The following is a 16,718-nucleotide window of genomic DNA, read 5'->3' on the forward strand; positions in this document are numbered from 1 at the left end:
TTATCTTATATTTGAATGAAATAACTGGTAGGTATTTAATATAAAGCTATTTAAGAGTTGGATAAAGCTAAGTCTTAGTTCGTAACGATTTACTATATTTTCGAAGGTTGGCTTCAAGGCTTTGTTGTAGTAGAATTCCTATAGTATAATGTCATCTTAGTCTGCATTCGGAAAACTATATGAAAAGCTACATGTTAGATAGATACATACATACATATGGTCACGTCTATATCCCTTGCGGGGTAGACAGAGCCAACAGTCTTGAGAAGACTGAATGACCACGTTCAGTTATTTGGCTTAATGATAGAATTGAGATTCAAATTGTGACAGGTTGCTAGCCCATCGCCTAAAAAAATCCCAAGTTTGTAAGCCTATCCCTTAGTCGCCTTTTACGACGGAAAGAGATGGAGTTATGTTAGATAGATACCTAATATACATACATACATAAAATCATACCTCTTTCCCGGAGGGGTAGGCAGAGACTACCTCTTTCCACTTGCCACGATCTCTGCATACTTCTTTCGCTTCATCCACATAACTCTCTTCATACAAGCTCGGCGGTTTCGGGTACTTTTGACCTGACCCTTTACCAGGACGTCCTTATTTTGATCAAGATACGTTCGTCTAGGTCTTCCCACTCCGACCTTTCCCTAAACACTCTCCTTGTATATCTGCTTAGTCAACCTGCTTTCATTCATCCTCTCCACATGACCGAACCATCTTAACATACCCTTTTCTATTCCTGTAACTACATCTTCTTTCACATCACAACATTCCCTTATCACGCTGTTCCTTATCCTGTCACTCAATTTCACATCCATCATACTCCTTAACGCTCTCATTTCCACTGCATTTATTCTGCTTTCATGCTTCTTTTGCTATACCCAACTTTCACTCCCATACATTAATGTCGGGACCAACACGCCCCTGTGCACAGCCAGTCGAGCCTTTTTGGATAGTTTCTGACTGCTCATAAAGGCATGCGAAGCTCCATTTACCATGTTCCCCGCGTTCACTCTCCTTTCAATATCACTATCACACTTGCCATCCGATGTAAACTTTGATCCTAGATATACAAACTCTTTCACTTGCTCCACTTTTTCTCCTCCAATCAAAATATTACATGCTGTCATTTCTTTCTCCATTTCAAAAACCAGTGTTTTAGTTTTACTTACGTTCACTTTCATACCTAATATAAAAGATTTAAAATGATGATAAGGTCCATTAGTTTGTAATGTTTTAATATTATAAATTCAAAAGTAACTATGACTGTCTTCACGCCGAAGAACACCTGACACAACCGATTTGGATGACATTTGGTACAGAAATTAAGTTGACTCTGAGGAAGCTTTTATTTTTTAAAAAGGGAGAGAAAATCACGCGGTCGAAGTCGTGGGTAAAAGCTAGTGTGAAATAATGGTATGAAAAACATATTTCAAGGATATCAACTGCGTAAATAACAGTGTACCTATTTTTCATTCGTGTAAATCTAACTCATATACATAAGCAGGAATAGGAAACTTCGTTTACCTATTGTCCTACAAAGAATTCGTTTCACACGTAATCGTTCGCAAATCTTTGTTTGTTCATAAACGCTGATTAACATTTAAATAACGATGTTTTTACTATTTGTACTTAAGGAGGTTCTAAGTGCGTGTTAATGGTTTATTATGTACATCTCAGCATATCAGCGTCCACTGTTGGGTCTACTAGGTATGTCTCTTCCATACCTTGCTATGCTTCCTAAAAATTTTGTTAAGTAATTTTAATATCAAATGATTTCATTACCTTAATCGGGTAATCGGGTATCATGACTACGCCAAAAGTCATGAAGCGTTTAAAATTAGAATTTCAGTCACCGGGATGTACTTACAATATCCGTTGATTGATATTCAATCGATAAGAAGATCAAGTATTCGAATTTATCTTGTACTATCTATCTATTAAGCTTACAATTGCATTTAATAAACACTTTATATAAGAGGGACTTATTATTTGAAGCTGTCTATACAATACTATCCAATGTAAAAGCTAATGCCTTTCACCTGCTGAGATTGCGTACACCGTAATAGATCTGTACGTTCAGCTTATCAGAGCACCATAAAAGGCTGATAACTGATAACACGAGCCCAATTTGCTCCTATAACCATTAGCGGGCCACTGTTGATGGATCGCTGACAAGTGTGTCAAGAACATTGGTATCATTATGACTATGTTCCTGGTTGCATCTGTATGTGGATTGCTTCAGAGCCCCAGCTAGTTGATGGCGCTACGAAAAAAAAAACATTCTATTGATAAATCTTACACACATTTTAAATTTTATCAAAATCAATCCTAGGTACTTCTGTTTGAAAGTTATCGCGTTACAAACAAAACAATGTATTTTGCAGCAATTTGATTGGTAATAGGTAAATAACTATTTGGTAGGTACTTTGTGAAATTTTCGCTTCTATATATATCAAGAAGATAGTAAAAAGGAGTTAGGTACATCTCGCCCACAAAAGATTCTCCTCAAAGTTAGAGGAACTTTTCAACATAGACGTCCATTTAGGCCAACATAAATCAATAACGTTAGAACACATTCTGTACCGGGAAATGACATACCTACTTATTGACAAATCAATATACCTACGTACAACTAATTTGTAGATATTTGTTGTTTGTTCCTGTTCTGTGTGGCGTCGGGACTAAGAAATGAATTGATCTAAAACGATAGACATAAAAATACGACTTTAAGGTAAGTACATCATCAGTACGTGTAAGTTAATAAAATTCATAATCCGGTTATGAAAAAAAAAACACTTCCCGTGATTTCCCCTCGAAATGAATTTGTATTTCTGCATAGGTTCATTTAAAAGTTGGTCGAATATAACGAGCCTAATATTTACAGATAAAGGTAAATATAGTTTTTTTCAGTAATAGTAGTCTCATATAATACTTATATTTATTACGGTATGGAAAGTCATTGTGAAAAGAACACATAAATAACTTTGCTTGTTCGCGCGAAAATGGGTCGTTCATGAAATAGAGGTCAAATGTCTAGTTTTTTGTTTTTGCACAAACTTAAAATATTAAAAATTAATGTGTTTTTACGTCTCGTTGGTGCGTGTTTATGTTTAAAAATACCAAAAGATAATAACACAGTCACTTTGAGCAAAAAATTATAGAATTTAATATATCGCTTGTTTGTCTGATTCGAATTTAAAACGAAGGAGTAAAATTTGCGATTTGAAAACAGTAAAAAAATGTTTATTGGCAAGGTAGGTATTTATTAAGTAGTATTGGGCAAAATCTTCCATGATGGTAGGTATGGATATAACATGCGTATAAAGGAAAATTTCTCTCATAACAATTATTGTAAAAATATGAAATTGGCTAAATTCTGCTTGAAAAAGAATAATATAAATATATAAATAAAGAATGATAATTCTATAGTTATGTGACTTCCAAACTCGATTGTCCCCACAGGGATATACGTTTATTGAAAAAGAAATATGTTATGCGAACAACATGTAAAATGTTAATACCTAGTAACAAGTGAACTCATACAGTTGTATAACTTATTGCCCATAAATATGTAATAATGTTGGCTTATGAACACATTTTATTATTATATGAAATCATCGTTACTGTTTTAAAATGGGAATATTATAATAACACCTATTACATTCCCACTTCCTAAATCCCCTATATTTATTTATTTTTAAGTTACCAAATTATTTTGAAACATGACTTCCATTGTCCCTTGGTGATGGATATACAAATAAAAATAATTTTGTCCCCTACTATTACTTTGTTATGTTTGTAAAATTGTCCATCTATCAACAATAACCTATTAAAAGTCTGACTGTAAGCAATGAAATGAAATATGGTAAGACAGAAACAAAAATTTGTATAAGTTCATAGCTTTATACGATATTGTTTAGATAGTAGCTCTATATTGTACTGTGACAGTAGTTTATTGGAGTTATTTAACCACCTAATAGTAAACAATAATTGTTATATTATGTACCTCCGATACAATGTATATCTGTCACCAATTTGGAATGTAACATACAAGGTTTGTTTGTTTTTCTTTCAACAAATTCTTAGTTGAATATGGCGTATTAGTTAATATTTCTTTAAGAGCTGTATGATAAAATTCTTGCCCATCTTTTAATAAATAATTTTAATTGTTATCACTTTAAACTCACTTTTTCATAGTTTACTAGCAAGAGCTACTGCTGCTGAAAAGTTTACTGTGCACTCTGGATTTGACTCCGCTAAATAATCCATTTATTCCCACAGTTCTTACTAACGGTATAGGTGGGTGTATATAAACATGTGTAATGTCATATCTTCAGAAGTGAGGCGAGCAAACATTTTCCTTAGCACAATGACAACAGCCACTTATCTAAGGCACACATTGCAACTACTGAATTTTTATTACCTTTGATAAACCGCAACTCTGATGACGGTCACGGTATTATCTCGATTGAGAAATACGTTTCTCGTAATAGGCAAGAGGGAGATATTTTTTATAATGACTTTGCTTTGAAAAAATTGATTTTTGTAGGTTTTTGAAATATTATTTTGAGAGAGAGAGAGACTAATAAGTGTGAAAACGCGTTTTGCGAATAAGACATTTGAGAGAGAGAGTTATGAATGTGGATGAAGCGAAGAAAGTATGCAGAGATCGTGGCAAGTGGAAAAAGGTAGTCTCTGCCTACCCCTCCGGAAAAGAGGCGTGATTTTATGTATGTATGTATGTACGAGAAGTAAAGTTGTGGGAAAAATTAAGTGTAAACTTAAGCTAGGAAACATTTCCTAAATTTCAAATGAAAACTTTTAGATTCAATAATCTGATAGGTAATAAATTTTTATTTTTGTTATTGCCACCTCTTTTATACAAAAAGAAGCAAAATAAGAACGTACCGGAAAAGATTTCAATTTTAAAAACATCATTATGTGTGTTTTTTCGCTTCCAGATACCACACGTTATGGTCATTTGAAGTTTTGAACTAATATACCCAACTAGGAAGTTTTATTTCCGTATTTAGATAAATTTAGATAAAAAGGAATAATGAAATCATCTTAGCGTTAAAAATAATTATTATCAAATATATTTTTCTTACCGCAAGCTTTTATAATATGCCACTTGGTAATGATTAACATTAGATAAAAGGCATAATATTTAAAAACTATTAATTAAGTAGGTATACAATAATATGTGTTATAAGTAGTGGGAACACGCGCTCACAGCTAAAATAAAAATTGTAAACTTTAAAAACTCTATTCTAATAAAGATAATGTGCTCAAATTGTTTATGTTTAGTAGCTTGCACATGCAAATTAGCATTCTACTGGTGTCACAAGCTGATTGCGCCTTCAGATACCTTTGTCGGCTATCTCAACAAATTTAAGGTGATGAGGGTCTAAGAAAATTCAAGTGAACTGCGTTACAAAAATTACAGTAGTTACGATGTGTCGTTTTTCTTACGTTTCATGAAAATGTTTCATTTTTGCGAAAACAATTGTTACTGTATCATGTTAGTTTTGTAAACTAAAAAGGAAAAAATCAATATAAATGGACATTGAGTCCATTAGAAGAATTTTATTTTAAGTATTAATTATACTTAAAATAAAACATTTTCCATTACTCGTATTGAGTATGGCGTTACGAATTTGAAAATAAAATAGTTACGTTTCACTAACTACTCGTAACCTGCTATTTCCAGATTGTCACTTTCATTCATAACAAAGGTGTGAACTTGCACAAAAGTGAATTATCTTATTATTATGATTGCATGGTTGTCCGTCCGTCACGCGAGCACGCAAACCAACGTTAGCTCCAGGTAATTTATGTATGGTATTTTGATTTTAATTTCATTTGCAAGAATATTTTCACTAAGAATGGTGCAATGAAGGATATCAGATCAGCAATTGTTCTTTTTAAAAATTATATTTATAACGTCTAGAAAACATAACATTTACCCAGACAATGGCTTTCAACCGAGCAAATTAAATTTATTATTCGTATCAGAAACACGCGCGTCAAATGGCACCAATGTCGTCTTTTCATGAAGAATTTCACGCGTCTGTTTAGAGCAGGCTCCTGCGCCGGTCGGCGGCGATCTTCAAACCTGCCCGAAAATTAAAAAGCAACTTACCTGTCATCCCCGGCGTACGCTCGCGCACATTCAAGTGTATGTAGCGACACTGAGAGGTGGTCCCACGCGAAACAGCGCTCTCGAATTTCATCTCGCGCTATCTCAATTACAATTGAGAATAAATTGACGTTATTTTGCCGAATTTGCGGCCCGCGACGGTTGAAAAGAACTTCCTTTTGGTGCCTTTATAGTGCGAATCATTATAATTAAAATGAAAACGGATTACGCTATGGATGAAATGCAAAAGAGTAAGTGATGTTGTTAATTTTTCGTAATATAGTTTGATATCCATATTTTTAATGAAAAAGAATAAAATACATTATTTAGATTAGAATATTATTAGCGACTGCTTATAAACCTTATAGTCAAGTTAAAAACTCTTATCCAAATTTTTCAAGTGAGAATTGAACGGATGAAATTCAAACTAAACGAACTTATAATTATTGCGCCTAATTAATTATGCATTTCAATTCAAAGTGTTTTGTTAGGATCAATACAGTAAGTACAGAAAAATATTTTGAACTTGCATTTAATAACTGCTTAGAATCAATACATGGAGCACACAATCAATTATGTACACAATACGTATAGATTACGAACGTATGCATACATGTTATTGAAATTTAATCAAACGATAAATATCCTGTAAATCGTTGTCGAGGTCAGACTAATGCATATTTTTTTTTCTAAAGCGTGCTTATAATTCTTTGAAAGCTGGATCCTAGAAAGAATATTGTTCCACAAAACTTATGCAATCTAGCATTGAAAGTACACACTGATAAGAATTTTCTTACGGGTTTTCATCTAGTTAATCTAATTTTTTAAGTTGTCGCTCCCATTTTTTTTCATTTTATTATTTCTTTAGACTACGGGGTAGCCTGGAAAAGATTATGTATAGTACTTTTATTATGTTCTTATTTATTTTCATTCTGACCAAATAAAAAGTTAATTTTTACTTATTTAAGTATGTCATAAATCACATTGTGTCCATGTTTATAAAATTGTATATGTATATTGCCACTCCACATTTTAGGTTAAAAAACTAAAACACTCCATTTTAAATGTCGTTTTAAGGAGATAAATTTACGCACGTGACAATCATTTTCACTAATCAAGAAGTTTCTATTTCCATGTGTCCAATGATTGGTCCAGTTTCGATATAAATAGATATTAATAGTATTTTAATATCGGATCGATGATAAACTATATTGATTATAGTGTAACATCAATCATACTATATTGTTATATTATATAGATCTCAAATTCAAGACATTGCTACTAAGCGCGTGATCTTTCGAAGTCATTAAAGTTTATTCGTTATATCTACATACGTCTCATTTAGGGAAGTGTTATTTTTTGTGAGGCAAAATTTTAATTCAAATGTTAATGCACAAAAAATCTAAAACAATGTTGCATAAATCAAAATCTATATGGGTACATTAATTTGTGTCATCATCTTAGCCCGTGTTACACCCACATCTTATTATAGACCTCTCTTTAAATTATTACAAAAAATATTACACCAAAAATCCTTCTCCTTTGAAGAAGTTCCTTGATCAGAAATTTACAACGCGTGAATTTTAAAAAGTTTGATAAAGTCAATCATCATATAAATCTTCAAACCTTTAATTTATGTCTTATACTAGATATAAGATATATATAATTTTAAAACTATTATCACCATCAAATCACCATCGAAACTTTGATTAAAGTCGGATAATTATTAAACTATTATTACTTTTAGTCCAACTTTGTTATGCTGTTTTCATAAATGTGATCTTGAAACATGGCGACGTCTAGTGTATGTAGAGGCTCATACCTACCTAGTGTGTGTCACATATTTATTCAGTTTTGTTTACTAAGTATATTGAATCTATGGAATGGGAGCATTTACGTATCATATCTACATATTTGTACGCGTATAGAGTGGTAGTTTATGCGATTGTTTGAACGGGCTAATCTCTAGTTAGATTAGTGTAAAAATATTTTTTATGCATGTATGTATGTAATAGCCTTTTTTTAACATTGGGTATAGATTATATATGAGCTGCATCCTCAGGTTAACGCTCGAGAGAAATTTGATAACATTTATTGTTTATCCTGGCCATGTGCGCTTAAAAGGGAGGACGCAATACAAATAATTAAACTAAGTCCATTTTTTTAAGATCTGAAATAGGAGGAAACAGTTTTGATCCGTCTTTTTTTTGAAAATGTTCTTGTCATGACTAATCAAAATGAAATAAAAGATGTCTTAATGAATTAGTTTAACTGTTAGCCATACTTTATTCTAAAAATTTATATTTTGATTAAAGATGATGTATTTAATCTTTTTGACTGTTTATCTTTATTTCAATATCTAAACAAATTGACTTGAGATTCCGTCTCCAACAGACTTGCGAGGAAAGAAAACAAGTTCTTACACATTGACAGACAAGCAGCAGACCACAAAAACTTCGCAAAATCATTTCACAGCATGTAGATTATTACTTTCATGCTTTTACTTTGAAGTTGATAGCGGATAATGCAGCCAGGAATATGCTATAAAGACATAGTTACAATGAATAATATGATATTGCTTCAGTTGATCGAAGATTATAGGTTTTGTCATTTCTAATGGCAGGATGTTTTTGTATTGAGAAATTACACACATACTGTAAACCTAGAGTAAGACACAATCACAATAGTCCGGTGTTATATTACCGATTGTAATAATATTTTCATTTTCCTCTAGGACTTAAATTTTAATAAACAGTACTGTCATTAATATAGTTAAATCACTTTATGCTGATCATCTGCGGGGTAATTTTTATTATTTTCAAGAAGTAAAAGGGATTATAAGAAAGATTTTAATTACTGCGAGCTAATTATCAAGATGATTCACTTGTCGATGTGGCGCCTACTTTATTGCGATAATACCCTCAAATATATCACGTCTTTATCCCTAACGTGGTAAACAGAGCTAATAATTACTAGACTTGAAGGCCTTGCTTAGCTGGATAGTTTGATAAAGGAATAGAGATTGGGATACTGACACATTGCTGTAATACTACTTACTTACTCAGAGACAACTAATGCTTGGATAGGTCCGAAACACGATTGCGCAATAGATAAAACCTGTTTTGAAATAATTTAGGTAAATATGAAACATTGGCAGATTCTCAACACGGGTACACAACAATTTATGTTTACGTGATTCAGTGTTAAACCTAGTTTCGTTTAAATCTTTCACTTAAATGCTACATATGTTTGAGATTTACGTTATTCTAAATATTTAATCAATTAATAAAAAAATATATACTGTACTTACTCTTAATTAAGGCTTTACTCGTATCTGACTAGTAAAAAGTTTTAAAATAAATTACATTAAGAAAAGCGATCACAGCAAATCTCCGGGCTAAGCTGGTGATGAACTTAGGTGGTTTGATGCAAACTAAATATAGATGAGTAGAAAGGAAAGCGACCTGAAGTTTTGAGGCTAACGAGACCATTATAAAGTGTGGTTAATTTTATGTAACAATCGTTTAGTTACGCTATATAAGTACGTACGAGTAATTTAATTGTTAAAAGAACCTGCACTGCAGTAATTTCTATTGTTTTACGATATAGGTAACATTTTTTTATTTGAATTACAGCTTGTATAATTTTTATCGACTCATAATATTTTCTGATAATTAATCATCATTCAGAAAAACAGAAATTATAGTCAGGTATATCAAGACACAGATTACATGTTTTATCCATCACAGGGATCAAGATTCAACGAAATATGTATTATTTCATATAATTTCAACAATGCTACGTAGGTATAATTTATTTTTTTCACCCATGTTAAGCATACGAAACAATTACCATAATTCCGCGTACGGTGCATATCTGAGCGGGAAATCTTGCTGGAAAAATTCTAGTAACGTGCTGCTCTTCTGATTATCTCTCGTAGGAATTTCAGTGAAACCAGATTTTCATCGTGTTTACAACTACAGTTCAAAAGTTGTACATTTTATATTGAATTAAAGATATTTCAAGATATTCTTTAATATTTTTTATAATAACATATTTGAAAATTAATTCTGCATTTTTTTTTGTTTATGTTTTATTTTTGTTTCAAAGTACATAAATTTTATCGATAATTTTGACTACTTTCGATTCAGAGGTTTCAAAGATATACGATGTCAATATTGGGAAAACAAAACACAAATATTGGAGTAAAAGGTTAATTTTCTGGTACTTTAACTTATTGTTTATTTATATAACGTTTTTTGTTATAACTATATAAATCGAATATTCTATGGATTTTTAGTAAATTTCTGAGCACAGCATTTTGCACCTAACGATCAACATCTATCGATAACAGCTGGGAGCAACGACTCATACCACATCTTGTAAAATACGACTTGAGATAAAATAAACACAAGTCTGTTATAAATTTCGTATGTGACTCATTAGACGTCATGTTTACATTTTTTACGTATTTTGTTTATGTCACGAATACATGCATCGCAGGGCACACCTCTTGATGTCATCTAGATTACTTCTAAGATAAACGTAGGTACTACGAATAAAATATAAGCATGTATTATCTAGCAACCTTAGAATAGTGAATAGAACATTTTCTATTTTACTGGATATTCAGGATAGCGACAACAACATGCGAACTAACAAAGAACTCGATTCCAAAGAGAATTCAACCACACATACTGAAAGTATACATACATACATACATACATATGGTCACGTCTATATCCCTTGCGGGGTAGACAGAGCCAACAGTCTTGAAAAGACTGAATGGCCACGCTCAGCTATTTGGCTCAATGCTAGAATTGAGATTCAAATAGTGCCAGGTTGCTAGCCCATCGCCTAAAAAAGAATCTCAAGTTTATAAGCCTAATTCCTTAGTCGCCTTTTACGACATCCATGGGAAAGAGATGGAGTGGTCCTATTCTTTTTGTACTGGTGCCGGGAACCACACGGCAACTGAAACTGAAAGTATACTATAATATAATAAACTAGAGGCCGCCCGCGACTTCGTCCGCATGGAAACCCTATCAATCCCGCGGGAACTCTGGGATAAAAAGTAGCCTATGTGTTATTCTGGGTCTTCAGCTACCTACATACCAAATTTCATGGTAATCGGTTCAGTAGTTTTTGCGTGAAAGAGTAACAAACATCCATACAAACTTTCGCCTTTATAATAGTAGTAGGATATAATACTCGAAAGTAAATAAATTAATATGTAAAATTTATTACAATAATAATCTATGAAGTTTTTTTACTCTTAGTTTATCTAAATCGATCTAGACACGGAAAGAATAATGAATGAAAACACGGAATGGAACTTAGAAATAAGTTATTATTGACGTCAATACATAACATGCATCTAAGTTAAAAATGGCGACCTTGAACTTAAGTTACGCATTTTTTAATGTACGTTTTATTTTTTATTTTCTTGCAGTGGCTGTAGGGCATGTACAATTGTACATAGGTCTCTCCCAAAAAATCTCGAAATATTATAATAATATTTGTTTCTTGGTTGTAAACTATTTTCAAATATTGCATTTTTTTTAATACTAACCAACTTACACTACAATATTTTTAACTTTTAAACTCAAAATACTTACGAACTATATTACCACAAAGAACCCACCATTCAACTATTGTCATCGGAATACCAAACGAGTAGAGGCCATATTAAAAAAATATTCTTGTTTAAGCCTCAATGTTATCCAACAGGGACCAGCTCAATCGTTGGTCTGTCGGACGTGACGGACAACAAGCTGATCTGGAGGCAGCTGGTAGCCGAGCTGCTGGGAACCTTCCTCCTCACGTCCATCGGCGTGGCGGCCTGCATCACCGTCTCCGCCTCGGCTGCTCCTCACACCACCAGCATAGCGCTCTGCTTCGGTCTGCTCGTCGGCACTATTGTTCAGGTAAGATTTCTTTATATCCATCATGATTAGCAGGTATTCTGACGTTTTACGAGTATTAGGAAGAACTCAGCCTTAATTTTACTTTTTACACGTGGTATTTTGTTAAGATTATGTCTATTGTTCAGGTAAGATTTCATTTTATCCATCATGATTAGCAGGTATTCAGACGTTTTATTAGGGACAACTCGGCCTTCCTCTTATTTTTTACACCTGGTATTTTGTAAAGATTATCTATGTCTTCCCAAGGGTTTCCTTTTGCTTTCGATTTTACAGTGGATAAATTAGGTATCTACATATATGCCACATTTTTGTAGTCGTGTGTCTCGTATAATCTTAAATTGAATTCAAGATCATTTCAATTTTACAATTATAATTAAAATGTGGCGAATCCAAATGTAAACATAAGATTAATTTTATTGTGATTTAAGAGAAACCAATACTACAAATAGTCATGAAACTACAAAAATAGTCGAAAACTCTGCATGTTTGGAACTATAACATTTAGGTATTACACGATCGAATTAAGATATAATATATGTAACAGCATAAACAACCTGTAAAATTTCGTTTTTGGAGTAATTATTATTAAAATTTCTATGAGAGTGATGCAATACTGCCATTAAAGTATTTCATAGTAATTTGCACCAATCTTATTGTTTTAGAGATATCGTTTTCTTTGAGATGCGAACAATAGTGTCGTTCCGGCTTCGCACGGGCGTTTGTTACGAGTGCCATCAAAGGCTGACCTTTCAGCAAATTAAGTTTCCGTATATAAAACATAATCCACAACCTGGTATTTGTTTAGTAGATTTTAAAATGACTGCGCAATTTGTCATTTGATGAAATCGAATTTGTGCCTTTAGGTAAATTTAAAAATAATACCCAACAGTTTTAGTTTTCAATAATATTGAACAGTGTGAGATCGTTGGAAATTTTAAACCCTAGCTAAGTCTCTGGCAGATGATTTTATATGTAGGAAGATGATAATGGTTTGGCAACCGTACCTAATACCTACTCGTGGAAATCTATAATCTAATTCATTAGGCGTGAGACCACACCTGATAGTTAAATAACGATAAAGGTGATTTAAAATTTAAAATATTCATATACTCGTAAATCGATGAATTTTAAAAACTATCAAAATTTAATTAATTTGATCAAAAATCAAATATTTTACGACGTTCCGGCGAAACAAAAGCTACTTTGTATTAAATCTCTAGATATCGCCTTCGAAAGAACTCTTCATTATCATTTTAATCCTATACAAGCTGATAGTAGCTGCAGTAATCTCGCTAAACACACAATTAAGAATAACCATATCTAGATAAGAAAATATTTCTTTTAGGTAAGATAAAATGCTCACTAACCTAGGAATATATGTAGGTTAAATATATCATCCTTTTAAGAGCAATTGATCCTTCACACCCTTGTTTCAGGTTATAATTGAAGAAATAGGTATGCATTAGCAATAACTATCTACTTAATAACTTGAAATCGGTCCATTTAGTTTGTTTAATTTATTAAGATTTATTGCTGACATTAAGCGTTGTTAAAGTTTATCTGTTCTATAGTTCTTGAAATAACGATAAAGTCTAATACCTAAATATAAGTTAATTGATCAATTTATAACAATATCTCACGAAAATTGTCACACACCTGTCGCCATAAAACACGATAAACGAGATGTTAATAATTACCCGTAATTAAGTTTATTTGCTTGTTAATCACTACAAATGTTGATATTCTACTCAATTTAAATAAACCGGTATAATCGCCTATATTTCACGTGTCAACTGCCTATAAATATCATCACTTTCCAAACGATTTATCTGTAGGAAGTAGCCAGAGCTAACATAATGGCTATTCATTTATAAAGCTTTCACAAGACAGACTTATCTGTTAGCCCTTGCGGATTGTCGGTAACCAACACATTATTATGATTGCTCTGATCGTCTGATGACAGTCTGAGGTAGGCTCTAGTAAAGATAAGGTATATATGACGATGGAACTAATTTAATTGATTTAGATTAAACCTTAAGGACTCTATCCAGGTTTGAATCATTTAGGGTTTTTTTCGTGTTTTGTGTTTTTTGATGCAGAAGGTATAGCTTCATAAAAATCTCCGAAATTCATGTCTTAAAACTCGAGTTATCTTCTAATCAATTTAATAAGAAACTAAAATAGAACGTGATTTGGTGAAATCTAACATTAAAAGCTAAATAATGTATAACTTTTCTAGTCTAGTTTGTATGATGTGGCAGGAAGAAACAGAAATTGGACATCCTGCGCATTCCTGCGGTCATCCGGCCTTTCCCACGCGGTCGGCCACCCGCGGCCACTCATGTGTTCAATTTATAACACATGTCGCAGGCCACACAATCAAAAGGCCAATATGCAAATAAATGAATTCATTAACCTTGACTTATCGTAAAGTAGTTCCTAATACTAGTACATACTGGATATTTAATTCACTTTCTTACCATATTAATGGTATCGTATATATGCAATAAATTTCTTTAATAATTTTTAATGTATAGTTGATGATGCATAATAAGTTAGTATTCAAGTATGCATGTTAAAAAATGCAGTCTCTGTCTCATAAAGGTATATGTACTAGTTTCTACTAGTCAATAGAGTCCTATTTCTGAAATTTTGAAAAATACACATGATTAGATAATTTATCAACAGACAGTTTTAAATTACAAGCAAGAAATATTAATACGAGTAATTTAAGTTCTCTTCGATAACATCAATTTTATTAACATGGGTGTTAACAGTTACTTTGTAAATAATTTGTTGTGGGTGTCATTGATACAAGTACCTACATATATTGTCCAAAATAAAAATATAGATAAGATATTATTTTTCACACTTACAATAAAACGATTAGCGTGGATCAATGTCTTTATGGAGGAGGTGCAGTTGTGCAAATAGATTAACACTTACTTGCCCAACATGGCCACGAGAGCAATAGGCAGTGGGTGTGTGGACGTTAAAATAACACGTCAAATTGTATTATGGAGGCTTCGTGACCTATTTTGAGAATATCTTATATTGACACCTCGTACGAGTGCGTAGTAATAAAGTCACTCGAGTAGTCACGAGTTTCGGATGTATGCGTGTATCACGCACGCGCAAGTGCAGATGTGGTCGTTGCGCAAATTGATCATTTTATGATACAAAAGTAATTGAGTAAACTAGATGAGAAATATTTGGTTTCTCTCACAATTACCAATTTATAGTAGGTGTTGGATTGATACGGCCATTTTTTTTAAGGAATCAAATAGCTAATTATGTGCAAGGAGTTTAATCAAAGTCATAAATTGAGAGCATTCTATGTTCAGATCAAAATTTCCTTTTCGCATTCATGACACTAACTAAAAAAAATAATAATAAGTGGATACAGACCTGCTGACCTTGGAAATATTTATGAAATACTTTGATGGTTTTATTTCAAATCGGTGCAAAACTTCTTGACACCTTGAAATCATACGTAATATTTGAATCGCACATTTAAATACCATTTCAACTTACCAACCTTTGACCATGAACGCATGCGAACCATAACGCAAATGCATATGCAAATTAAATATTTATTGGCATATGTTTGTGCTAAAATTATATTGGCAGTCATGAGGAACGCTTTTATTTTGTTATTACTTCAAAGGTCACGGTCGTAAGAGCTTTGATAAACTTATAGGTCTTTAACTTGACGTGTTGTTTGCGATGCGCCTTAATATTAGACTTGAAGTTTTGCTTTTGACATTTTTGCAATGGGTTTAGAATCGGTGCTCATCCTATTCTCACGAAACGGGAATCAGTAATAAATTGTTAATTGGGAATATCATATAACTAGTGATAATAAAATTGTACAAAAAACTCAATGTAACATTCACTTTAAAATAAAACTATTTAATTTAAATTAAATAGTAAGATAGATGTGTAATGTTTTATTGGGTGGTTTCAACATAATGATATGTACCTATTATCCATGCAGATATCACGTCTAGGGAGTATACCTATTAGAGCCGGTCATAAGTCTTTTAGACGTGCACAAGTCTTAAATTATAAATAATTTTATCTATTTACTTATTACTATGAAATATCATTCGATATAAAGATTGAATGAACTAGTTTATTAATTGCATGTAAAAAAGAGAAATAATACTGAAAATAATTTATAAATCAAACAGATTTTATAATATTTCATGGGAAACATTTTTCCCTATGGGCCATATGGGTAAATAAAGAAACAGTCAGGTTGATTTTATAAACTCTTATTTATTAGTGCCTAACATAAAAAATATAAATAAAAATGAAAAAAAAAATGTTAGTTGTGGTACTCCGCGAAACAATTTCGGGTACTTGTGTAACATAAGTGTACATTGCACATGACACATATATTATATGTCCTATTTTCTATGCGCCGTTTAGCGCAGTTGACACACCTTTTCATTTTCTCAGCTTTTTGCATATTATGAGCTGGTAAGTTGCGTTTGTTGCCAATACGTAACTTTTCAGAGGACACTAAAGTTGGCCTAGATCGCTGCCTGCATGTAAAATTATTTATTAGACCCCGTGCTATGTGCTGGCGAAACTCTAGACTAGTCAAAAGTGGCCCTTCCACTCGGTGAGCTTCATGCAAC

At 32.4% G+C, this 16,718-nt stretch overlaps 1 protein-coding gene across 3 annotated transcripts in view; it reads left to right on the forward strand.

Moving 5' to 3' along the window:
- Positions 1-16,718, forward strand: part of LOC106129389 (aquaporin AQPAn.G) — a 72,768-nt gene that overhangs the window by 24,931 nt on the left and 31,119 nt on the right. For 2 of the 3 annotated variants that reach the window (XM_013327936.2, XM_013327938.2), the window contains one exon: positions 11,876-12,072. In XM_013327936.2, coding sequence (XP_013183390.1) covers positions 11,876-12,072 — 197 coding nt within the window. Of the gene's footprint in view, positions 1-6,179; positions 6,397-11,875; positions 12,073-16,718 lie in introns of those variants that run through there. The other variant, XM_013327937.2, reaches the window with a different exon arrangement.

Source organism: Amyelois transitella, chromosome 4 (assembly GCF_032362555.1).
Source record: "Amyelois transitella isolate CPQ chromosome 4, ilAmyTran1.1, whole genome shotgun sequence".
Taxonomy (NCBI): domain Eukaryota; kingdom Metazoa; phylum Arthropoda; class Insecta; order Lepidoptera; family Pyralidae; genus Amyelois; species Amyelois transitella.